This window comes from Dipteris shenzhenensis, chromosome 7 (genome assembly GCF_047967505.1).
Source record: "Dipteris shenzhenensis isolate YYH24624 ecotype China chromosome 7, Dip_SZ_1.0, whole genome shotgun sequence".
Taxonomy (NCBI): domain Eukaryota; kingdom Viridiplantae; phylum Streptophyta; class Polypodiopsida; order Gleicheniales; family Dipteridaceae; genus Dipteris; species Dipteris shenzhenensis.
The window spans coordinates 49937247-49962505 of NC_141602.1; the positions used below are offsets into that span (position 1 = coordinate 49937247).

Consider the following 25259-nt stretch of genomic DNA (forward strand, 5'->3'; position numbering starts at 1 on the left):
GGAGCCCGACGGGTGCCGGTCAACAAACTACCATCTCGGACCAGGGCAACATCCCGCTGCTGGAGAAAAACTCGGCGCTCCTCAATCTGTAGTGGTGTCAAATCCTCATCCATGGACAGGGTGGGATGCTCTCGTAAAGCGGCTTGACGTCGGAGTGTCACTAGTCGAGAATGTGAATCTCTGAAGCGGATGACTAGGGGTTGTTCTCGGTTGGGGTCTGTCCCAACATGCCATGCCCCCTCTATGCCGTGGTCGGGGACCCCCATGGTGGTGGTCACAAAGGTGATCGCCTCCTCCAGGGGTGTCGTTGTGGTGCTGGTGCTGTCTCGCGTGATCCTTCGTATCCGGATGTTAAGGGCCTTTGAAGCCCTCTGCTGCTGCTCCTGTATGGCGGCTGAAACGGTTGCCTTTGCGGGCTCCCGTTTCACCACGTTCACCCATCTAGTCGTCTTTGCTATAGCTGATTGAATCGTGGCTATCTGTGCCTCCATCTCTATAACTGGGGTCCCTCCAGGCACTGCTCTTAGGGTCCCAAGATCCTCTCGGAGCTGTGTGATGTCGTGTCTGAGCCCCTCGATAAGGGTGCCCTGCTCGTGTATAATGCGGGCCTGCTCCGGGGTGTATCGTCGGGCCTGCTCCTGAGTGTAATGTATCAGATCTGCCTGACGGGCCCGGATGCTATGTATCTCAGCCAATCGGGAGTCCCAAGCATCTGGTGGGGGCCTAAGATATCCTGGTCCGGGTGGGAATGAAGGTGGGCTGCTAAGGTTGTACTGAGGGTGGGGACAACGTGATCTGGGCGGGAGATTGGTTTGTAGGAGTAGCGAGGCTGGACGAGGTGGAGGTAGAGGGGATACGCGGGAGAAGTACTGTGGAGCCGTGGTTGATGGGGCTACTGGGGAGGAGGCCTGTGATGATGATGAAGGAGAGGGGGAGGGGAGAGGTGGCGTTCTTGGGGAAGCCATGATCAAATGAGCTGCACAGGGACCCTGACATGGGGCTCAAAGGCAGGCAGTGCATGGCTCCATTGCCCAATATATTGGGCAATGGAGCTGGGACAGACCCGAGAAATAGATGCAAGAAATGAGGGGCTTTATAGGCAGCCCTGGCCGGCCTTGCTGGCTACAGCTCGCATTGGGTCTCGCATTGGGTCGGCTCTATGGTCAATAAACCCTCATGGACTGGGTTGGCTGAAGGACAGACCAGTCAGGCCTGCTGCTAGAAGGGCTTGGTCTATCGTCCAGATGTGTGTGTGGTTTATTCATGCTTGTATGCATACATTGAATAGGATCTAGATCAGTGTGAGATCTCATGGGTTCATATATTTTCCAATTTGCATGTGGTTTGGGCTTGGCTCGGCAAGCAAGTCCCATTCAAACATAATCTCCAGCAATGTCCACTTGCAGATCATGGTCCTTAACATGCCGCTCTGAATTGCAGCAAGTTTCAGTTCCATCCAGACCAGCAGCCCTTGCCACAAATGGAGCTCCATTGTCATAATTACAGGTCACTACCACAAGTCCCATCTTAGTTTTGACTTGTTGTGACCGCATCATAGTTGCATGTGCCCCTTGCCACAGCCATAACATCTCTTGCCACAATCGATGCTTGGCCACAACCACAACAAGAGACACCAGCCACAGTCCAAGCAGCTAAAGTCACCTGCCACCAACCACAATCACAGCCACAGCCACTGTCACTGTCGTGATTGGGGCCTTGCCTCATCCAAGCATGTTATCTATAGAGGCTTTAAGAAATATCTCGGATGTCTCATAAACTTGAAAAATCCATGCTCCACCTAAACAATTCACAGTCCGTTCAACGAATTTTAAAAACACAAATGTTACACTCCTCTTTTTTTTCCATTTAAACAAATAATCATGAAGCAAATTCTTCTCAAATTATAACCATATGAAACTGCAACCAGACAATCCTCATCCAAAAATCCGAGAGAATTATATCATTTTTCATTTGAACAAATAATACAAGCTTGATGTACAGCAGTGTAGTTTCAAAATTATAATCATACCCCTGCAACCAAATAGAGAGTAACAATAAGGCAATCCAACATCTGAAATCCAAAAGTATATACAACTGCATCAATGACAGTGTAATCAACATGCTGAGGAAAGTGCTAGTGTGGAGAAGAGGCTAAAGGTATCTAGCTCAGAGGAGAGGCCAAAGCACTACGATACACCTAGATAGTGCTGCCAAGAATGCTATCTCCATGTCTCTTGATCAAAAATAGGTCCCGTAGGTACAGTCCATGATGGAGCCTGGTCAACAGTCAGAAAGAGATGAAATGGCTAATGGAAAAGAAGCTGACGCATTGCATCTTAATGCTGAGCTAGTCAAGTTGAAAAAAGAATATATGCAAGAATGTATCTCCTACTACACGGTTTCCCACCAGAATGGCAAGAGAATTGGGCAAAGCCTATCTATAGAGGAGGGGATAGAAACAACTCACCAATACAAAACCATCATAGTTGGATCCACTATGGCCAAACTATTCAGTACAATTATTGAGAGCGATATCAGCTTATGGGCAGAAATCAATAAGAAGAGGGCCATTGGACAAGTTGTTTTCCGGAGAGACCACAACACTGCAGATCATTTGGTCACACTATGGGTTCTGATGGAGGAGATCCGTTTGCAACAACGGAAGCCCCTCTTTGCTGCTTCATAGATTTTAAGAAAGTATTTGACACGGTGCCAACAAACAGCCTATGGGAGAGAATGGCGTGCTTAGAGCTGCCGAATGAAATAAGGATGGCGGTATATAGACTACATGAGAAGGTAGTTTTTCAACTCAAAGGCACAAAAGGGGTGTCAACCACGTTCTATGGAAATATGGGTGTGAAACAGAGCTGCCAGCTGTCATCAACATTGGTGGGCTATGCATTGATTGATTGGAAGAGTTGGCTAAGGAAACAGCGCAGACTGATTGATGTTTCCTAGGTGAAGTTACTATGGGGGCATCCACACCCTTCTTCCCAATGTAGCCTATGTATTGGCCCTTAGATTTGTGAATATGCTGCTGTTATTATATGCAGATGCTGTAGTCTTTTTCTCAAATACGGTAGCAAACATGCAGCATGCACGTACTGCTGAACAATATATTGCTGTTATATATGCAGATGATGTAGTCTTTTTCTCATGTATGGTAGCAAACATGCAGCAGATGATGCACGTGCTTCATGAGTTTTGTAAGGAAAGTGGCTTGGCAGTTAATGTTAACAAAACCAAAATGATGGTAGTGAAAACAGTACAGCCACCAACTCTCCAGGCACTATGTATAATGGACAGCAAATCGAGATGGTACAATCACTCAAATATCTGAGTTGATGTGCTGACAAAACATAGATGGGACCAGTCCGTACAAAGGAGGATTGATGTTGTGTGGGGCCAATATTGTCATTTTGAGAATGACTGCAGTAATAGTGATACCAGGCGATGGCACATTGGATGCATCCTATTCGATGCATGTCATACAAACAGTGCTCTATGGGGTAGAAGTATGGGGTGGAAGTATTTCACCATCAACATGGGATGACATTGAGAAAATGCAAAAAACATCCCTTAGAAGACACTTGCGAGTCAAAACTACCACACCTTACCCAATATTACTGCTTGAACGGGCAGTACATCATGTAAGCAAAGTATTAGATAGAAACACACTAGACGTGGCAAGGGTTCTATCTATACTTTGTGTGTTTAGTTGGGGATGCCTATCTAGACATGTATGTTTTATATTGCCATTTAGTATCATGGGTGATTCTATTGTAAATACTAATATGAATGGCGTGTGCTTATATCACCATACAATAATGTGATGCCAAGTTGATGTGTTTGTTTGATTACTAACAATAACATTAGAATTGATTGATGTGTGATGCATTCAATTGTGACTTCTAATGTTATTGATTACCTGAGTACAGATGAAGCTGTGGATGAATGGGAGTGAAAAAGCTCCTGGAAATATTTTATTCTATCAATATATGCAAGGCTATATGCCTCAATTTTGTAATACTGCTCAAATGATTTTGTAAAGGGTAGAGGAGTTAAAATGCCTACCATACCTTTTGGGCACGTATGCCCTTTGTTTTTGGGAAAGTATGAGAATAAAATAGTGAAAAGGATGGATGAGTTTTAAAAAAAGTATGGAAAAGGATGGATGAGTGAAAACGTGTGGAAAAGGAAGGATCAAGATGACACTACGTATCTTTTGTATTGATGGCTCTAAGCATAATGTAATATCTATAAATACTGTAGGTGTGGAACATTGAGCCCTGAGAACTAGAAAGAATTTCCACTACATAGGGTCAAATCTGACTACCGAGGAAGGCTTTTTTTTTCCCCCCCCAAAAAGATTACTTCATTAAGTATGAATGAAAGCCGCAAGAGCAAGCTCAAATGCGGAAGTACATCATGTCATGCATGATTGAAAAAAAAGCTCAAAAGGAGCTAACAAAAATCCAAGAACAACATCATGTGCTTCCTTCACTTGGGAACTAGTTCTAGGCTTCTTCCTCCCGTAGATGAGGATTGTTAGCTACAATATTCAAAGTCTTGGTGGTGTTGGTCGCTGAGGACAGTTGATTCGTAATCAGTTGCACTTTGGGGTTTTAGGGGGGGCCCATTGGTATTCTTTTTATCCAAGAGCACAAACTAGATCTTCGAGATAGTAGCAAGTCAGATAAGTTGCTTTTAAGTCATAATTTTTGGCTTGCTGCACTTGGCACCAAGGGAGGGACTTGTATTTCAGTTTCAGCCACCATTCTCTCCCTTGTGGTTGGCCATGGTATCATTATTCAATTCAGGGCTCATGTGATTATTTCGTACAAGCGTGACGGCCTCAGGTTCATTTCGACAAATTTTCACTCCAAGTAGAGCTATCCGTACAATCATACAGATCCGTACAACTATCGGCTTTTTAACACGAGTCTGTACAGAAATTTTCTCAGCTCCGTGCAGGTTCTGTTTGTTTCTTCATGCTGCTCCAACTTCAAAGTTCCAGGCAAACTGTGTTTTGGGCTTCCATTTTCCTTCAATAGCTTGCTCTTGCATATTAGTCAACACTATCGACGTTTTGGTTGGTGGAACACTCAAAAATTGGGGCTTTTGAGTCACATTTGCTCATAGGCAAATTTGCATTGACATTTGACTAGAACAGTCACATGGACTTTTCCCTTCCAAGGCCTTGTCCTTCAATTTCTTTTTTTTTGGGAAAAAAAGACTTTCATTAAGTATGAATAAAACCCGCAAGAGCAAGCTCAAGGCGGTAATAAATCATGCTGTGAATGAAAATACTCCTCAAGAAGAGATACAAAATAACCAAGGTTGAGGCTGAAAATGCCATCTCAACCCCGTGGAAGACTGAGAGAAGAAGGGAGAGCTCCTCCATTCCCTGAGGAAAGCATCCCTCCTAGCAGAAGCTGCCCGAGAGGATCCCTGCATGCTCGTTCAGATGGCCATTAGTGTATGTATAGTGTATGTCCATATACTGGCCATAGTGTAAGATGGGTGAACCTGGGATCCATCCAAAGCCTCTGTGCACCTGGCTCCCCAAATGTGCCACGCTGAAATGCTCGCTAATATCTCCCAAGAAGAGTCCACCGAGGCATGCACAGTGACACAAGAACGTCATCTAGACAACATTGCTCAACCAAGTGTCGTCTAATAGCTATAGTCCATGATGAGTCATGTCTCTCAAAGAAAATATGAGGCTCCAAAAGGGAAATCCAAGCAACTAAGCCCCAAGTCATGAAGAAGGGGGAAGGAGCAAAAAAATTGAAAATCCTGGCAACCCCCTTCGGCATGTCTACAATCCCATAGACAATGTTGAATAGTCTCCATAGCAACATGGCACCAGGAACAAGTAGGGTCAGCCCCAAACCTAGATCTCCACAGGTTCATAGTAATCCCACCATGAATAGAAAGCTAGAAAAAGAGAGTGATTTTTCTATTCCTATGGGATTTCCAACTCTCCTCCAAAAGTTTTTATGCAAATCAGCACATATGTGAAAGGCATCCCAATGAAGAGCTCTCGAGGGCCTTTAACCTCTACAACTGAGCTGAAATCTCTTGGCATTCCTGACCGTGGAACGAAAAAAGGGGAGGCTCTTCTCCCGGTGCCCTTCGTCAATCCACTCCCACACTCCTGGGTCCCATTCCAGGCACTTTATGGGGACACCTCTATAGAGCCATAATCTCCATGATCCCATCGAAATGAGAAGGGGGTTAGGATCCACGTACCACACTGAAAGTCAAAACCAACGTCTACATAGCTTGCAATTCTGACCGGCTGAAATGCTCTCTCTAGCAAGATGTCATCTCAAGATCTAGACAACTTGCCTCCTAAATGCACATAAAAAAATAGGGCAATAACCCAAAGTGGAATGCCCATACTCAAGAATGCGGCCAGCCAAGTGGAGCAAGTATAGGCATGTCATCTGTCTCAACCCAATCAACTGGCAAGGTTGCATCGATCTGCTGAATTCTGCCTACTCTCCCTCTGAGATGACTAGCTATATGAGCTTTCCTATCCTCTGGAAGCTTTTTGAAAGCTTTCCAGGCAACCACAGTGGAGGCAGGTCACCTCTCCCAACTGGACCACTGCATGTAGTGAGAGGACCCAGTGGTCTACCATGCTCATCCATTATGCTATCATTCCACATGAGTGGTTGCCTATCAATCTCTTCACAAGAGAAAGGGGGGGCTCTCCGAAGAGTACTCCTTAAGCTGGCCCATGCTTTCAAGATAGCAGCCATGATACGGAAGGAAGGAGGTCTGATATGGGCTGAAGTGAAGATCCATCTGGTACTATCTATCTAGTCTTCTCCTGAAGACAGTGTGCATGATTGTATGCTAGGAATAAAAAAGTCCTTCCACGGCTCCTGCCCAGGCATAAGCCCCCTCACAACCATCTTGTAGAGCAAGGCCCTGCACTGTAAATCTGGATATATTATATTAAGACCCCCTTCCGAATTGGGAAGAATGAGAGTCTCCCAAGCCACTCTAGGTGTAACATCCTCCGTGCCATCAAGTTCACTCCATATAAAATTCCATATCGACCTCTCCAAGCCACCATTCCCCAGGTGTAGTCTCTATGAAGATTCTACATAAGTGTCATGATCCTGAGGGCTCCCATCCAAATCCTCGCTGCGCTACGATAGCTCCACAGGCAGTGCGGGATAGTCTCCAGGACACCATCGGAGCAACAATGGCACTGCCCCTCCACTCGCAACTGCTCCAACCACGGTCTGATGGACACGCCTCCATGGGCGGCCAGCCAGAAGAAGTATGAAATCTTCCTCGGCCGCAAGCTGGACCACAGCCGCGTCCAAAACCTGAAGCGAACATCCCGAGACATTCTCTGGGTCACCCAATGCCTCTCCCTTGAGGGAGTCCACCTTGATGAGTCCATCTGAAGCCTCCTGCCAATCCGTGTGGTGTAGGAAAAGAAGGGCACCTCATCCACTGACTCAGCTAGGATGCCCCTGGAGGGCCAGAACCACTATCCCAGATTCCACTGGACCTCCCTCAGGGGTCTACCTTCCCACAGCCAAAGGCACCATCTAGAGGTGTCCTGCTCTGAGATACTGGGAGGGTCAATGTGCCACTCCTTCCCCAAACATCCCACCACTCTGATCATTTGCCAATGAATCCCATCAAGACTCCCATCCATCTCGGGGTCTCTCTCAATGAGTGGCTGAAGTAGACCTCCAGGTCCTACACGGAAGAAGCTGGGGTGCGTGCTGCCTCGCTGCATCAACATCCTCAAGGAAACACCAGTACGGGAAAAATGCCCCATTCATCTGTTGTCTCTCTAAATAGGAAGTCCTTCCCACTAGGACTCAGGAATGGCTAAGTCAATCTCGCCCGTCAGCTGCCCTGCCCCTCGCAAATGCGCTAGGGCGTCAAGCCTCGCCTCTGCCTCCATAGGTAATTTGCTCCAACGGCCAAAGGACCCTGCTGGACCATTGTCCCACTGTGCCCAACCAATGTGAGTCCGCTAAGCGAGCATACGTCCCTCTTGATCTCTGATCTCTGGGTGCCACATAAGGGGCTGGCGCTCAAACTCCTCTCTACATCTGGGTGGAGCACGAATGAGACAACCTGCCAGTCTCTGCCAGACCCTGTGAAGACTCCTCATCAGGGGGGAGCCCTTCCCCATAAGGGGGGCCTTTGAGAAGATCCATCTATGTGAAGGCTGCCACTGTCCCCTAGTGTGTGGGGTGTTCCTTAGAAGCCCTCGTTGTAAGAGGAGCTTCCAAGGCTCTACACCTGGGCTAAGGCCACGAACCACCAACTTGCTCAGAAGGGCTCTGCTTTGCATCTCCGGATCAATGATACCCAAGCCTCCTAGTGCCTGCGGCATGATCACCGTTGCCAAGCTACTCCGGCCCTAGTGTTCCTCGTGCCATCTAAACTTACCCAAAGGAAGTTCTGTACCATCCGACGGAGCTACCCGATGAATCCTTTGTGGCACCAGTAGGAGGCGATATATGAGGCCGTGGCAAGAAGGACCTAGTTTGCCACTAAGGCGCGACCTGTTAGGGAGAGTTTGGTCGAGCTCCAATAAAGAAGCTTGTGCCGAACACTCTCAAGGACCGGGGCAATCTGCTGCTCTGCTATAATGTGAATACCCACTTGGCATCCGAGGTATCTCGCTGTCTAGTCCCACGGTATCCATCTGAAGCCAAAGTCACTCCCCCACTCACGGATATCCTGTGTCTCCTCAAAGCCTGTGAAGAAACCTATAGAGTTTGTCCAGTTGATCCGTGCCCCTGAGGCCTCACAGTAAATAGCCAAGGCGACCCTGACTCTCTCTAGACTCGCTGTGGTGCCCTCAACATACAAGGCCGTGTCATCTGCAAACTCCGAGTCAAGTAGCTCCTCCTCCTGTCTGATTGGGAGCCTCAACCCTATGAGACCCGCCACCTGTGATCTCAAGTAGTAGCCCAAAGCCTCTACCACAAACAAGAAGAGGAAGGGAGCGAGCGGGCAGCCCTGGTAGACCAAGCGAGAGAGAGAAAAGGCCTCACCCGTGTGTCCTCCGATAAGCATATGTGACTAGAGCTCCCTGCATATAGCGCTGAAACTCCTCTAACCTATCTGTCCGAGAAACCCAATCTCCTCATCGTGTCCTCCAGGAAGGACCACTCCACCCTGTCGTAGGCCTTCTCAAAGTCCAAGAGAAGGACGGCCAGTGGCTGTGACTCCTCCCTGGACCAATCCACTGCCTCCCAGAATGTGAAGATGTTGTCCAGGATGCTGCGCTCCTGGACAAACCCAGTCTGTGTGTTGTGAATGATGTCGGTAAGATGGGGCCGTAATCGCAAACTCAAGACCTTGGTGAGGATCTTGTATGTAGTATCAAGCAGAGTGATCGGCCTCCACTGTCAAAAGTATGACCTACGTCCCCCTTTCGGGATCAAACAAATCCACCCCCTGCTCAAGGATTGAGGGAGAAAGCCTATGTCAAAAATCTCCTGGCGAGCTAAACGGAAAGGAGTGGAGATAATCTCCCAGAAGTTTTGGAAGAAGGCCAAAGTCAAGCCATCCTCACCCGGGCACTTCTGGGTTGGGAGAGCCTTGAGGGCTTTCATGAGCTCCTCATTTGTGAAAGGCTTCTCAAGTCTGCCGCATAAATCCTGTGAGAGTACTATCAGAACGTGATCCCAAACTAGCTCTCAGGCCACAAGACCAGCATGCATCCAAGTACATATCTCCATAAAAGAATCACTAGCTAGTATAGCTAGTATATCACCATTGAGGCACATAATATCTTCCTTGATCTTCAGATCTATGCTCATCAAATCACTACTCAAGTGAAGCACATAACCTTTCCCCATTACATGCATTTTAGGCAAAGCCAAGGCAGAGAACCTATAAAGAGTATCCATTATATGCTTCAATATTGCATAGCATAGTGTATGAAACATAAAGCCATACATAATTAACCTCAAACTTTTGTAGTATGCATAGAGCATATCATCCATATAGAAAAACAAAGGGGCTGCATACATCACTGAACCAGTCTGAAACATCATGAATGATGCATTCTTGTGACCAATATAACCTTTCATCCAAGCATACGTCTTGAAAAACATGATTTGCATAGTGATAGACCAACTTTGGAGCATTAAATACTTCAGCCATCAATGACCAACACCCATCAATGCCAAGCAAAAACAGTAAAATACTGAAACTTTTGAGCATCTAACCACTTGCAATGCTTCAGCCATGAAGGAGATTTGCGAGAAACCCCCAAATCGAGCAAACAGAGACTGGAGGATCAAATTCAACCTATCCTGAGCAGCACCCAAGGGGCATTTATAGTGAAATGGAAGCTCTTACTGAGGAGAGTATATAGTATGAAGCATGGGTGAAATGGCACGCGATTTCACTCGGGAAAGCTGATGAAAAACGATTGGCTTTTTGCAGAATTCTCCTTGGTCAGTGGACCAAATGGTCTCAGACTTGCACTCAAGACTTCTTATACCGTCGCCCAAAGTGGCTTGAAGGAATTAGAGGTGTGTTCTTTGTCAATGGAATTACGCAAAAGTTCGACGAATAGAGATAGTGGCGGCACGGCGCATACAGTCCATATCTGGCTAATTGCTTGCAGCCGTAAGTTCACCATACAAGAGGAGTCTACAGCTCAAAGCATTCTGGAAATGGTCGCCTATAGTGGGAGAACAAGCACTTGGGAATTCTGCTCAAAAGAGGAAAAAATGGAGAAGAAGAGAGTGTGAGGAAGAAGATGATGAAGTGGCTAGAAATGGCTCAAGGAGGCTCATGGAGGCTGAGTGGCTCTGATACCACATGTTGGAGTAGCATGGAGACAAGATGGAGAGACCAAGATGATGAAAAGGGGAGAGTTTATTCGTGAGAGATATGCCCAATATACAGGCACAAGTTACATCCAAGAGTGACATCATTTGTGAGCTCAAGAGAGCATCTCTAGATCCACAATTATCTCTCAATCACACACCACACTCCTATATTCACTCAATCACACCTACTTACTGACACATCATCAGTCACACCTACACACACCATGTATTCACACACTCACAACCATAGACCCTTGGTATGATCCCATTACATCAATTTGTCCTTCAAGGTCTCTCCTCAAAGCCCACTCACGCTCCTGAAGGGTCCTCCTCCGCCTAAGGGCGTGAGCCTGCAGCTCCTCACTGCTCCTCTAAATCGCATCGGCCACCCACGCAGCCCAGCCCTCGCACGGTGTCATCTTTGACTGCTCCCAAATCCCTGCCATGACCTGTTGGATCTCCTCGTCCTACAGGTTGTCCTCTGGAATGCGGACCCCCTTCTGGGGGAGACCTCGGCGAGGCTGATTCAAGTGAAGTACCACTGGAGAGTGGTCTGACATCGTGGTACCTGCCAGAATCCTAGTAGATCCGCCTCTGTGTAGTGCCTAGTCCCCAACATAGAAATGGTCTAGTCTCTCTAGCAATCCATCGTGTCTCCTCTGTCCAAAGGAGAAGAGAAGGCTGGCAGGTGTCCTACTGAAATCTGGCTCTCTCCACGGGTCTCTACCACTGATCATGAAAATGAACTGCTCCCAGGTGCTACGCTCTGCTGCTGATGGGAGTTCGGACGGGAGAGTCCAAGATTGGGTTCCTGAACATGTATGTCCCAGTGTGTAGACAGCACCGCTCGGTCTTTTGGAGGAGGCTGTTAGAGTGTCTTCCGGATGTAGACTCATGGATTGTTGGAGGTGACTTCAACAACCTGGAGCTTGGGGGAGACAAGTAGGGCGGCGCCTCGTTCTTTGAGATGCGGGAGGGAAGGTAGAAGGGAGAAGGGGAAGGAGAAAGGAAGGAGAGGAGAAGAGAAGGCGAAAGAGGGAGGGGGGAGATAGAGGAGAAGGAAGGAGGGGGGAGGCGGAATGGTGGGGGTAGGCGCTCGGGCGGGAGAGGCAGGGAGCAGCGGGAGGTGCGAAGCGAGCGGAGTAGGAGGCGGGGAGGTGAGAAGGCGGGATGGGAGGAGTGGGGGCAGAGGAGCAGCAAGGGGGGTAGGAGAGCGAGAAGGTGGGGGAGGCAGGGCGGAGTGGAGGCTGAGAGGAGAGTGAGGCGGAAGGAAGGCGAGGAGGAGCGGAGGGCAACGGGGCAACTAGGGGCAGCGAGCAGAGGGCAACGGGGCAACAGGCCGCTGCGGGCGGGGGGTTGAGCTCCCCAAGCAGCTCCTACCTCACCGCAGGGACTTCTAAGTCCTCCTTCACCTCGTTACTCATCAGCTCATGCAATACCTTTTTATGCACGTGAAGATGCAGGTGGTAATGCTCCTGTGAACGAGGAGGAGGTTTATTGATGCCCAGACAACACTTTATACTATTTCCATGCATGCCCTGATGGGTGCCAAAAGTGCTGATACTATCAAATTAACAGGGATGATTAATGGCAGGATTGTGCCTGTGTTGGTGGACAGCGGTAGCACCCACAGTTTTGTTAACTGCAAGACCTTACAGAGGGTGGGACTGATTGCTACTGAGATAGACCATGGGCTGAGAGTAGAAGTGGCCAATGGACAGCATATGATCAGTAGATCTTGTTGCCAAGATGCAAGGATTAAATTCTCTAATGACTATACATTTGTAGGTGATCTCTTGGCACTTGAAATGGCCCCATGTTGTCCTGGGCTGTGATTGGTTGCAATCACTGGGCAAAATCAGCATGGATTTCAATGCCTTAACACTCAGCTTTGTCCACAGGGATGGATCAGTTACATTGCATGGTATTGCAGCTCCTAAATTGCAAGTCATTTCAGCAAGGCAGTTGGCCAAAGAGCTCAAGAGGGCAGCACCATATATGCATTAAAAGTGTCAGTAACTAAGGAGGGTGGCACTCCCCGTGTTGATGATTGTGATATGCAGAGGTTGCTCTCAGAGTTTGCAGATGTGTTTGCCGATTTGCCATCACAGTTGCCTTCGAGAAGAGACGTAGATCATGCCATAGTCCTGGAACCTGGCAGTAAGCCAATCAATAGGGCCCCATACCGACTCTCTAAGGTAGAACAAAAGGAAGTGGCAACTCAAGTGAGGGACTTACTTCAGAAGAGTTTCATCACTCATAGCACTTCTCCTTTTGCATCCCCTGTGCTCCTGGTGAAGAAGGACGGTTCTTACCATATGTGCATTGATTACAGAGACTTGAATAAGGTCACCATCAAGAACAGGTTTCCAATCCCTAAGATAGATGACCTGTTGGATGAACTCAAGGGTGCTAGTTTTTCACTAAGATTGATTTATTTATTTTTTTTGCAAAAAAGAGACTTCTATTAAGAAAGAAAGAAACTCGCTAGAGCAAGCTCTATGCGAAAATACAACATGCTAAGCATGTAATAAAAAACACCTCACAGGAATGAGGTAGAAAGAAACCAAGGCTGAGGCTGAAAATGCCAACTCAACCCTGTAGAAGTCTCAGCAAAGAAGGGAGAGTCTCTCCAATCTCTGAGAAAAGTAACTCTCTTGGAAGAGGCTGCTCGAGATGAGATCCCTGCATGGTCGCCCAAATGGCCATCAGAGTGTGTACCGTATCTGTCCAAATACTAGCCAAGATCTGAGAAGGGTGCACCTGAGAACCCTCCAAAGTCACAGTGCATCTGGCTCTCCAAATGTGCCATGCTGCAATGCTAGCTAAGACCTCCCATGGAGAGTCGACCGAGGAATGAGCAGCCCTGAAGAGAGTGGCCAGAACATCCTCTAGAGAGCACGACTCCACAAGGTCGTCGGATGTGAAGAGCCCAAGAGGAGTCAAGTCTCTCAAAAAAGACCTGGGGCCCTGAAAGAGTAAGCCAAGCCATTGATCCCCAGGTCATATAGAAAGGTAGGAAAACAAAAGTGCTGAAAAGTCTTGCAATCCCCTTCCATATGATTCTCGCCTATCTGCAATCCCAAAGGCAGTGCTGTATTGTCTCCAAAGCAGAAAGGCAACGAGGGCAAGAAGGGTCAGCTCCGAACCTGGATCTCCAATGGTTTACTGCTATCCCACCATGAATAGAAAGCCAGAAGCAGAGAGTGATTTTTCTATTCCGGTGGGATTTCCAGAGCCTTTGCCAAAAAAATTTCTGCAAGTCAGCAGAAATCTGAAAGTTCTCCCAATGATGAGCTCTGGTAGGCCTCCAACCCCTACAGCTGAGCTGGAATGTCCTGGCATTACTGACCGTGTAACGAAAGAAGGGGATGCCCTTCTCTCGGTGCCCTTCATCTATCCATTCCCATTCCCTAGAGTCCCACTACAAAAACTTGGGACACCTCCATAGAGCCACAACCTCCATGAGCCCAGGGCGATGAGAAGCGGGTCAGGATCCAAGTACCACTGTGAAAAAGAGCCATGCTCCATGAAGCCCACTATCCTGACTGGCTGAAACGGTACCTCCAACAAGATATCGTCTGTGGATCTGGACAGCCTGCCCCCCGAAGAAACATCAAAGACTAAGGCATCCTCATGTGTGTCATGAAAAGCAATCACCTGTAAAGGAACTCCCAATCTGGAAAATGCCCCCATCCAGGTGGAGCAAGTAATAGGCATGTCTTCTGTGTCCACCTAATCCAAGGGCAAGGCTACATCAATCTGTTGGACTCTGTTAAAGTCCGAAGAACTTTGTTGTTGGCGAAACGAACAAGGGAGAAGAACCGCCCGCAGGAACACTTCGCTTCCATGCTCCCACAGTAGATGCAGGGCCCCTCTCCCATCTTGGCCACTGCATGTAAGGAGAAGCTCCAAGTGGTCTACCATGCTCATCCAAAATCCTGTCATTTCACATGATAGGCTGCCTTTCAATCTCTTCACAGGTGGATGGGGGATCTTGCGAAGAGTACTCCTGAAACTGGCCCATGCTTTCAGGATAGCAACCATAAGAGGGGAAGAGGGAGATCTGAGGTGGGCTATGGTGAAAACCCATCTGGTACTGTGTGTCCAATCCTCTCCTGAAGTGGGCATGCGAGACTGTATGCATCTGATGAAGAAATCCTTCCAAGGCTCTTGCCCTGGCATAAGTCTTCTCACAACGACCTTGCAGAGTAAGGCTCTGCACTGTAGATCCGGGTCGATGATATTCAAACCCCCTTCTCTTGTAGGAAGAATCAAGGTCTCCCAAGCCACCCTGGCTGTAACATCAGTTGTGCCATCTAGACCACTCCATAAAAAGTTTCGTACAGGCCTCTTAACCTGAGTGATACAATCCTTAGAGTGGCACCAACAAGAGCATACAAACCATGCTGTGGCTAGAAGAACTTGGTTAACCACCACCACCCTGGAAGCAGAGTCAAGTTTGGCTGAGCTCCAGAAAAGGAGCTTTCTTCTTATGCTCTCCAACACCAGAGCAAACTATTGTGAAGGGGAGATGCCCACCCCAACCTGGCAGCCGAAATATCTGACGGAGACACCCCTCTGTACCCAAGTGAAGCCAATATCATTACCCCAATCCGGGGTGTCATCATTGCAAATCCAAAACCATTGGATTTATGCCAATTAATGTGTGCACCTCCAGCCGTGCAAAATAAATCCAAGGATGTTCGGAAGGAAGTGAGTGTCCTGGGGGAGGCATCCAAAAAAACAGCCGTGTCATCTGCCAACTCACTATCCAGGAGCTCTTCTTCCCGGCGGCGGATAGGAAGCCTCGGCCCATAAATATCAGCTTGAGATCTAATGTAGATACTCATAGCTTCCGCCACAAACAAAAAAAGAAAAGGGGCAAGAGGACATCCCTGGCAGACTGATCTGGAAATCTGAAATCTGTCCCCTCTTACCCCCCCAATGAGCACCTGGCTATGGGCTGATCTGTAGAGAGAGGATACTCCTCTAATCCATGCATCTAAAAACCAAAATGAGATAGAGTACCCTCTGAAAAATCCCAGTCTACTTTGTCCTATGCTTTCTCAAAGTCCAAGAGTAGAATGGCCAATCTCTGGCGGCTCTGCATGGCCCATTCTGAGGCCTCCCAAAATGAGAAAATATTATCAAAAATACTTCTGCCATGCACAAACCCTGTTTGCGTGTCATGAATCAAATCTGGAAGAAAAACCAGTAGCCGCAGACTGATGGCTTTCACCAGAATCTTCTAAAAGGTGCCCAATAGAGTGATGGGTCTCCATTGAGACACAAGATTCCTATTACCCCTTTGGGATGAGATAAATGAGACCATATGTAAGTGAGTCCGGCATCTCACCAAAGTCCCACATGCCCTGCAGGGCTGATGTAATGTGATCACCAATCTGATCCCAAAAAGTAATAAAAAAAGAAGGGGTAAGTCCATCTGAATCTGGGCACTTGCCCTCGTGAAGGGCAAGTAATGCAGTCTTGAATTCTACATTGGTGAAAGGTGCATCCAGAGAAGCATACATCTCATCCTTCACCAATACAGGGACACACTTCCAAATAACCTCTCTGGCATCATCTATGGTTTGTGTGCCCGGATCTACAGTAAGAAGGGATGCAAAAAAATCTGAAGCTACACGTATAACAACATCGAGATCTGACTGTAACACCCCGTCTGAGTCAACAAGCTGCGAGACACTATCTCTACTATGTTTGGGCCCATGAGTAGAGAAAAAGTGTTTGTTGACCCTACAACCCATCTGAATCCAAAAGGATTCCTGTGCATGGAAGGCATATTCTTCTCTCTGATCCAACAATGTATGCATATGAGCCCATGCAGCAGCAAGGCACTCCTGAATCCAAGCTTTGTGGGCCTCTTCTGCTCTTCTCTATGAAGGGACGCTAACTGCTGGCGTATACCAATCTCACGTCTAAGAATCTCACATCTCCTGGAATCAGCGACTATATGATAATAGTCACTAATTCCGGATAAGGCTGTAGCTACCTGAGATGGGCGGAGAGCTCCACCCTATATGTGAGAAACCCAAATCTATAAAATATCCTCCGTGAGGCTCTCCTCTACATAAAAGCATTCGGAATCCTGACACTGGCAGAGCGTCCTCTCCGACGAGGCTCAAGAATCTGCAACACCACTGGAAAATGATATGAGGTGAAAACCCCAGTAGAAATGCATACAGATCCTCCTTTGTCAAGTGCCCAATCGTCTACATAAAATCTGTCAATACGTGCATGGATGGGCATGTGTATTCTCCTGTTCGACCAACAGTACAGGAGTGACTGTGACATAACATAAAAGGCATCATCCAATCAAGTGTCCCTGCCACTATATTGAAAGAGAAATGCATCCCAGGCTGCCCTCTCTAAAGAATGAATTCCACCGGGTCTGCCTCCCTTTTTGTCTGAAGGCAACTCAACCATGTCGAAGTCGCCACCAATGATCCAAGAATCTGCAATGGGGGCCCAAGAGAGTAACCTTCCAAAAGGAGATCCGCTCCCCTCTGTTGTTGGGAGCATAAAGATTGAGAAGACCAATCTTATGCCCTCTAATCAAAATAATGATCCATTGAGCTCTAGAGGGGGAGATAATACATGACTAGCAACCAAGGGGAGAATAGAAGGAGAGACCGAAATGCAAGTACCTCCCCTTATGCCCATAGCAGGCGACCAGAAGGTATGAAAGCAGTTTCCCAGACTTAGAGTAATCACTGGCATCATCCTTGTGTTCCTGAATAAAAAGGATATCAATAGCACCTCCAGTGACACCTGGATGAAGCTGATTCCGGATCAACTACCTACGATGACGGTGTGGAACTCCGCCTAGGCCCTGTATGTTCCAGCTGACTATCCTCATCGACAAGAGGATGATGGATGGAAAGGCTTACCCGACCTAGTAGAGGAGACCAACTTCCCCTGGGCCTAAACACTCCTGTTGAGGGCAGGAAACTCGACAGGTGAAAGGATCCCCACACCTGCTGAAGGGGAGGCCCTATCAAAAGGAATCCCAATGACCGGGACCCCTAAGGTGGAGGGCACAAACTCCTCCTCATCCATGAAAGTCGCCGAATCTGCAGTGCGGAAAAAGAGTTCCTAATAAGCAAGTCTGGCCGAGGAGTGCGAAGAAGACCTGCACTCGTGGAAGATGGAGGAGGACCTGCCAGGCCTCTATCAGCAGAACTGGAGCTGGGGGCTGAGGAGGCCTGTGGCTGGGCTGAAGAGGAATCTGGAGTCCTCATCTGTGCCTGCACTTTCTCGGTTGTCCTGACTGTGGCAGGAATAGTCTGCAGGGAAGAAGTACCTGTAACCCCCTCGTGGTCAGAAACCAAGGTGACTAGGGCTGGTGCATCTAAAGGCCCCTCCTGATGTGGAACTGTAGTGTCTGGGGCTGCAGCAACATCCACCTCTAGAGTCTGGAAGGCGTTTGTCTGAACAGGATCAAAGGTCTCCTCCTGAGGTAAGGGAGCCGCTTTGATAGCTCTCCATCGTGGTACTGGGTGTGCTACGGGCATTGGGCGCCCTGTTGCCCCTGGTGGTCCTGGGGTCCGCGAAGCAGGGCGCCCTGCTACTCCTGGTGGTCCTGGAGTGCATGGTACAGGATGCTGGGGAGGCGCAATCGGGGTAGTGCGTGAAGGAGCCACACCAAAAGACCTCTTGGGTCTTTTTCTCTTCCTTGGGCAGTCTCTAGCAAAGTGCCCAAGGGTCCTGCAAATCCTGCACTGGTCCTATCTCCTGAAATCTCGACTCTCTGTCGAAAGAGAGAGCCGTATGGACGCTAAAGCATGATGTGGTCATCTGAGATGTTAGGGTCAGAGACAATGACCCTAACACGAGGCACCCCATTTGCACTGACTGCCTCTGCCGAGGAAGAAGGCACGCCAAGAAGGGAGGGAATCTCAATGACCACTCCGAATGTGGCTCCGATAGTAGCAAGCAATCGATGGTAGACCTGAGGAAGACCACGAAATGTGACCTGCCTGTCCTCCTCGACTGGATCGAAGCCCAAGGTGTAGGGTAAAAGAAAGATCCTCCTCGAACCCAAAGCCAGGGGATTAGCTTTGAGAACAAGGGCTGTGGACTCGTGGGAGTCGAAAACCACTTGGAAGAATCCATGTCCCAGAAGTCGAATATCCCTGAGGTGTGGGGCGAGATCTCTTGGTAACGCCACCAGAATCCAGTCTCTGGCCTGTGATCTGGAAGGGTGTGACCCAAAGATGCGGGCCAAAAGTGATGTGGAGCCCTCTAATTCCACATCTTTCTTGAGCTGCTGCAACTCGTCTTTTGAAAAAATGACGGTTCTTGCGGCCGGTGGAAGTGGACGGAGATTGGCTGAATGGGGATCCATTCGCCAAACAATGTGAAAAGGCCGATTCCAACACTGAAAAAGCTCCGTCCGTGAAACTACTGCCCAGGACGCCTTGGAACACGAGCACAGGAAGAAGGAGAAAGAGAGGGTAGGAGAGAGGGGAAGGGAAGGAGAGGAGAGACTGAGGGGGGAGGCGTAGGGGAGCTAAGTTAGGAAGGAAGGGGGAGGGGAGGGAGAGGGTGGTCGGGGGAGAGGAAAAGGGGGGGGGAGTTAGGAGGGAGGGAGGGGGCGAGTTACGAGGGAGGGAGGGGGCTGGCAGGGAGGGAAAGGGAGGGTGGGGGGGGGGGGGGGGGGGGAGAGCAGTGGGGGGGGAGAGGGAGGGCAGGGAGAAGAAGGGGGCGGGGGAGCTGGCGGGTGGGGGAGAGGGAGGGTGGGCAAGGAGGGAGAGGTAGGGGGCAGCCAGGGGGGGGGGGAGAGGGAAGGCGGGGGAGGGGGCGGGGGGGCTGGCGGGTGGGGGAGAGGGAGGGCGGGGAGGGAGAGGTAGGGGGCAGTGGGGAGGGAGAGGTAGGGGGCAGCGCAGGGGGGAGAGGGAGGGCGGGGAGGATCAAGAGGAGAGGGAGGAGGGAGGGGATTTATTCACAAGTTTGCCAAGAGGGCAGCCCCTCTGCCAGACCTTTCGAAGAAGGATGCTTTTATGTGGTCTACAGAGGCACAGCGCAGCTTTGAAGACCTGGAATTCGCCCTCACTCATGCTCATGTATTGCTATGCCCTGATTTTTCACGTACTTTCATTGTGGAGGCAGATGCCAGTGGCAAAGGATTAGGGGCAGTGCTAAGGCAAGAACACGGGGTAATTGCTTTTGAAAGCAAGAAATTGGATGCTAAGGAATTGGATTATCATGTTTATGATCAGGAGATGTTTGCTATCCTCCATGCTTTCGAAAAATGGTACCACTACCTGTACGGTAGCAAAATCAAGGTTAAGACAGATCATAGGACACTCAGGTATTTCCTTACGCACTTATGATTTCAACATAGGGAAAAAAACATGGTTGCAGATGCCTTATCCCATAAGAGGTGGCTGGCTAAGGTTCAGTCTTATGATTTCCACATAGGGAAAGAAAACGTGGTTGCAGATGCCTTATCCCGTATGTGGGCTTCCAGTTTGTCTGCAATTTCTACAATCTACCAACAGTGGATTCATGGTATTCAGGAAGAATACATGCAGGATTCTAAGGCAGCTTCCATATTTGTGGAGTTACAGAGGCCATCGAGCCAGGGGCAAGCTGAATTTAAGCTGCATAATGGGCTGTTGTGGTGCAAGGACAGAATTTATTTGGTGCGAGATTCAAAGTACCGCCTGGTGGTCTTACAGGAAATGCACACATCTTCTATGGCAGGACATGCGGGTATTACTAAGACATATGAAAACGTCAAACAAAGCTTTATCTGGGCTGGCTTGTGGCGGGATGTAGTTAAATTTGTCAGTGAATGTCTGCCCTGCGAGCAGAATAAAGTGGACAACCGGTTAGCCGCGGGTCTTTTGCAGCCATTACCTATTCCAAAAGGCAAATGGACTCACATTGCTATGGATTTCATCACAGGGTTATCTTCCACAGAGCAAGGATGGGATAGCATTTTTGTGGTGGTTGACAGACCGACAAAGCAGGCCCATTTCATACCCACTAAGACCCGTTATTCAGCATCACAAGTTGCTTGGCAGTTCATCGAGCATGTTTTTAAGCATCATGGCTTCCCTCGGGAGATTGTCAATAACAGAGATGCAAAATTTATGGGCCACTTTTGGCAGGAGTTATTTACTTTTTTTTAAAGTGAAATCTTATATTTCTGTGTGGGAAACGTAAAAAAGAGGTAAAAACCAGGGGGAGGGGAGGGAGAGGGTGGTCGGGGGAGAGGAAAAGGGGGGGGGAGTTAGGAGGGAGGGAGGGGGCTGGCAGGGAGGGAAAGGGAGGGTGGGGGAGAGGAAGGAGGGGGGGGGGGGGGGGGAGAGGAAAGGAGGGAGGGAAAGGGAGGGGGGGGGAGAGGGGAGGGAGGGGGGGGGGGGGGGGGGGAGAGCAGCGGGGGGGGGAGAGGGAGGGCAGGGAGAAGAAGGGGGCGGGGGAGCTGGCAGGTGGGGGAGAGGGAGGGCGGGCAAGGAGGGAGAGGTAGGGGGCAGCCGGGGGGGGGGGAGAGGGAAGGCGGGGGAGGGGGCGGGGGGGCTGGCGGGTGGGGGAGAGGGAGGGCGGGGAGGGAGAGGTAGGGGGCAGTGGGGAGGGAGAGGTAGGGGGCAGCGCAGGGGGGAGAGGGAGGGCGGGGAGGATCAAGAGGAGAGGGAGGAGGGAGGGGATTTATTCACAAGTTTGCCAAGAGGGCAGCCCCTCTGCCAGACCTTTCGAAGAAGGATGCTTTTATGTGGTCTACAGAGGCACAGCGCAGCTTTGAAGACCTGGAATTCGCCCTCACTCATGCTCATGTATTGGTATGCCCTGATTTTTCACGTACTTTCATTGTGGAGGCAGATGCCAGTGGCAAAGGATTAGGGGCAGTGCTAAGGCAAGAACACGGGGTAATTGCTTTTGAAAGCAAGAAATTGGATGCTAAGGAATTGGATTATCATGTTTATGATCAAGAGATGTTTGCTATCCTCCATGCTTTCGAAAAATGGTACCACTACCTGTACGATAGCAAAATCAAGGTTAAGACAGATCATAGGACACTCAGGTATTTCCTTACGCACTTATGATTTCAACATAGGGAAAGAAAACATGGTTGCAGATGCCTTATCCCATAAGAGGTGGCTCGCTAAGGTTCAGTCTTATGATTTCAACATAGGGAAAGAAAACGTGGTTGCAGATGCCTTATCCCGTATGTGGGCTTCCAGTTTGTCTGCCATTTCTACCATCTACCAACAGTGGATTCATGGTATTCAGGAAGAATACATGCAGGATTCTAAGGCAGCTTCCATATTTGTGGAGTTACAGAGGCCATCGAGCCAGGGGCAAGCTGAATTTAAGCTGCATAATGGGCTGTTGTGGTGCAAGGACAGAATTTATTTGGTGCGAGATTCAAAGTACCGCCTGGTGGTCTTACAGGAAATGCACACATCTTCTATGGCAGGACATGCGGGTATTACTAAGACATATGAAAACGTCAAACAAAGCTTTATCTGGGCTGGCTTGTGGCGGGATGTAGTTAAATTTGTCAGTGAATGTCTGCCCTCCTGCGAGCAGAATAAAGTGGACAATCGGTTACCCGCGGGTCTCTTGCAGCCATTACCTATTCCAAAAGGCAAATGGACTCACATTGCTATGGATTTCATCACAAGGTTATCTTCCACAGAGCAAGGATGGGATAGCATTTTTGTGGTGGTTGACAGACCAACAAAGCAGGCCCATTTCATACCCACTAAGACCCGTTATTCAGCATCACAAGTTGCTTGGCAGTTCATCGAGCATGTTTTTAAGCATCATGGCTTCCCTTGGGAGATTGTCAATAACAGAGATGCAAAATTTATGGGTCACTTTTGGCACGAGTTATTTACTTTTTTTTAAAGTGAAATCTTATATTTCTGTGTGGGAAACGTAAAAAAGAGGTAAAAACCAACCAAATAAGTACAAGAAATTTTTTTTACAAGTAAAGCCTCAGAGCAAAAGTCATGAGGCAACCAAGTAAAGAGTTACATATCAAGCTAGAGGAGGATCAAACACAGCATCCTCCAGCTTCAAATTATTGCTCTGTAAAAACTGATGCGGTGATGAAACCACACCATCAATAAAAACCAGCTGTTTTTTGCCCTTGCCCTTGTGATTCTTCTTGATATAGGCTAGTACCCGAAATTTCTAAATCACAGGGTCAAAAACCTGTTGTAACATGGGATGAAAAGATTCTAGTAAAAAAGGCACTTCTGCATTCCGAACAGAAGAAGACTTTGGCACAAGCATTAGAGGCAAAGAAGCTAGATCAACATCTGTATCCTCCGATGAAAGAGCTGCATTTGATAAAGCAAGACTCGGTATTTCAGCTTCACTTCGAGGATCAACCTGAGAAAGAGCATGTGCAGTATCCTGTATGATCCCCTCTGCAAGGGACACATCCATATCTAGAGGAGGAGGCTGATGATGCTCAACGGGAGTCAGATCCTGAACTTCTTCAGCAAGAGAAAGATTAACCTGTGATTTTTCTACCTTCCTCCAGTAATGCTTCAAAGCAGTAAAAGAAGGCTTATCCAGTAAAGCCTTAGCAGAAACCGGAGGAGAAGGAAGAGTAAACTTTACTGTTGAAGAAGGAGCAAGAGGAGTGGTCATGGAAGCCGAAGGGCAAGCACGTGCAAAATGACCAACCTGCCGGCACCGATAACATGCTGTAGGAAAAGAGGCAAAATGCAGCCTGATGCGCATCGGATGAGCAAATCCCAAATCAAGATCCAGAGTAGAGGGCACGGGCTGCATCATATCCCATAAAATACAAAGACGAACATTCCGAGTAGCCTACAAAACTCCTGTCTCGAAACATGTAGAGGCCACCCAAAAAAGCTGCAAGAGTAGGAAGATGCTGAAGAAGAGGCAGAAGCAACGCTTTGAAGCAGTGGGTACTTCTCTTACACCTAGCACTGCTACCACCCTGAGATGGATGGACAATCAGAAAGGGTGAACAAATAGTTGGAGGAGTATTTGAGGCATTTCTGTCATGACATGCAGAAGTCTTGGGATAAGTGGTTGGCACTTGCTGAATTTTGTTACAATAGTACCAAGCACATCTCTATTGGCATGAACCCGTTCGAGGCTATGTATGGATGCACAGTGGGTATGCCATCTTTAGTTGCAAACATCCATAGGCCCGTGAGGCCTCCCGTGGACGTTAATATATCTATCTTTCTTTCTTTCTTTCTATTTCCACCCCTTGACTAATATGATTTGGAACATCTCTTGAATGGTGAGTAAATTTTCAGAGATACTTCGATTATCAACTCAAAGGTTTTTTTAATGGGACCGCACAATTTGTGGTAACCTCTTTTATTTTATCTTTTAAAACCTTCCTATGCATTTACAACAACTTGTAACTTAACGTTACAAACGGAGTTCCAACGAAACCTTTCTTACTCTTGTAACCATGCGACTCTTGGTATCAAATGCATCTCGTTGTGTATTCATCTAACTGCTCCTTGCGTATGTGCTGTGTAATTCGTTGCTAATAGGACACTATGGCTTGAAATTCCTGTGAGACTGTTAGACAAAGACGGAAACAAGTGCAGCAGAGTTCATTTTGGGTATAAATGATTTTATACCTGTTCATTTATGGGCACAACGATAAGACAATCGCAACGTTGTCCCTGCTTAATGCAATGTAGTTGCCATGTGCCCTCCACTGTGATAAAGGCAGTGTTAATTTGGCAATCCACATCCAAAGATATGCTTAACAAATCGAAAGGCACCAATGCTGGTCTGAAAAGATTGTTGCCATGTGGAATTTGAGGTTGCCAGTCGGGAACAGTAGGATCTCCGAGCTGATTCGAGTCTGTTATTATAGCATACACCATAGGGCACCTCGGGAGACATGCAGGGTCCTCCTTAGGAAAAGCATCGGGTGCAAAAGTGACGGGAGTAGGAGGAACACGTTGCCTCTTGCCCAGTGGGGTAACGTCTACGTGGTAATTCAATTCTCTTCCGAGCATATAACCCGTTGCCAAAGAAGCAGCCGTGAAAGTGGAATCCATTATGTAAAACTCCCAAGGTACGTAAGATTGGTGTGATTTCTCTAAGTTTGGAAGACAAAGATGCAAAACGATGAGGAAGGCAATAAATTTCCCAGCGCAAAACTACAGCTAGCTAATCGATTGTCCAGCACAGAACGAGAGGTGTCTAAAAACGGCTCATAATCACAAAAGCGAAGGTGAGCAATGAGAAGATACAGAAACGTGAGGTGAGTGAAGCTTGATTTTCGCAGCTGGATGGGGCAATCAAACAAGGGCACGGACCAATATTAAATATTGTTTCGTAGAGACGACTCTCGTCAATAAAGGCCATTTGAAAATCTGTCGGCGAGAAAAACTATGAAATTTCTGGCCTGCCCCTCACGCAAAAGTACAAAAG

The 25259-nt window shown here is 48.2% G+C and overlaps 1 protein-coding gene across 3 annotated transcripts in view; it reads right to left on the reverse strand.

Moving 5' to 3' along the window:
• The window catches only part of LOC147900451 (uncharacterized), a 304188-nt gene extending 279121 nt beyond the window's left edge, over positions 1 to 25067 (reverse strand). For all 3 annotated transcript variants that reach the window (XM_087377091.1, XM_087377090.1, XM_087377088.1), the window contains exon 1: positions 24455 to 25067. In XM_087377091.1, the coding sequence (XP_087233217.1) occupies positions 24455 to 24883 (429 nt within the window). In that variant the 5' untranslated portion in view covers positions 24884 to 25067. The remainder of the gene's footprint in view (positions 1 to 24454) is intronic.
• Between the last annotated feature and the right edge of the window lie 192 nt (positions 25068 to 25259).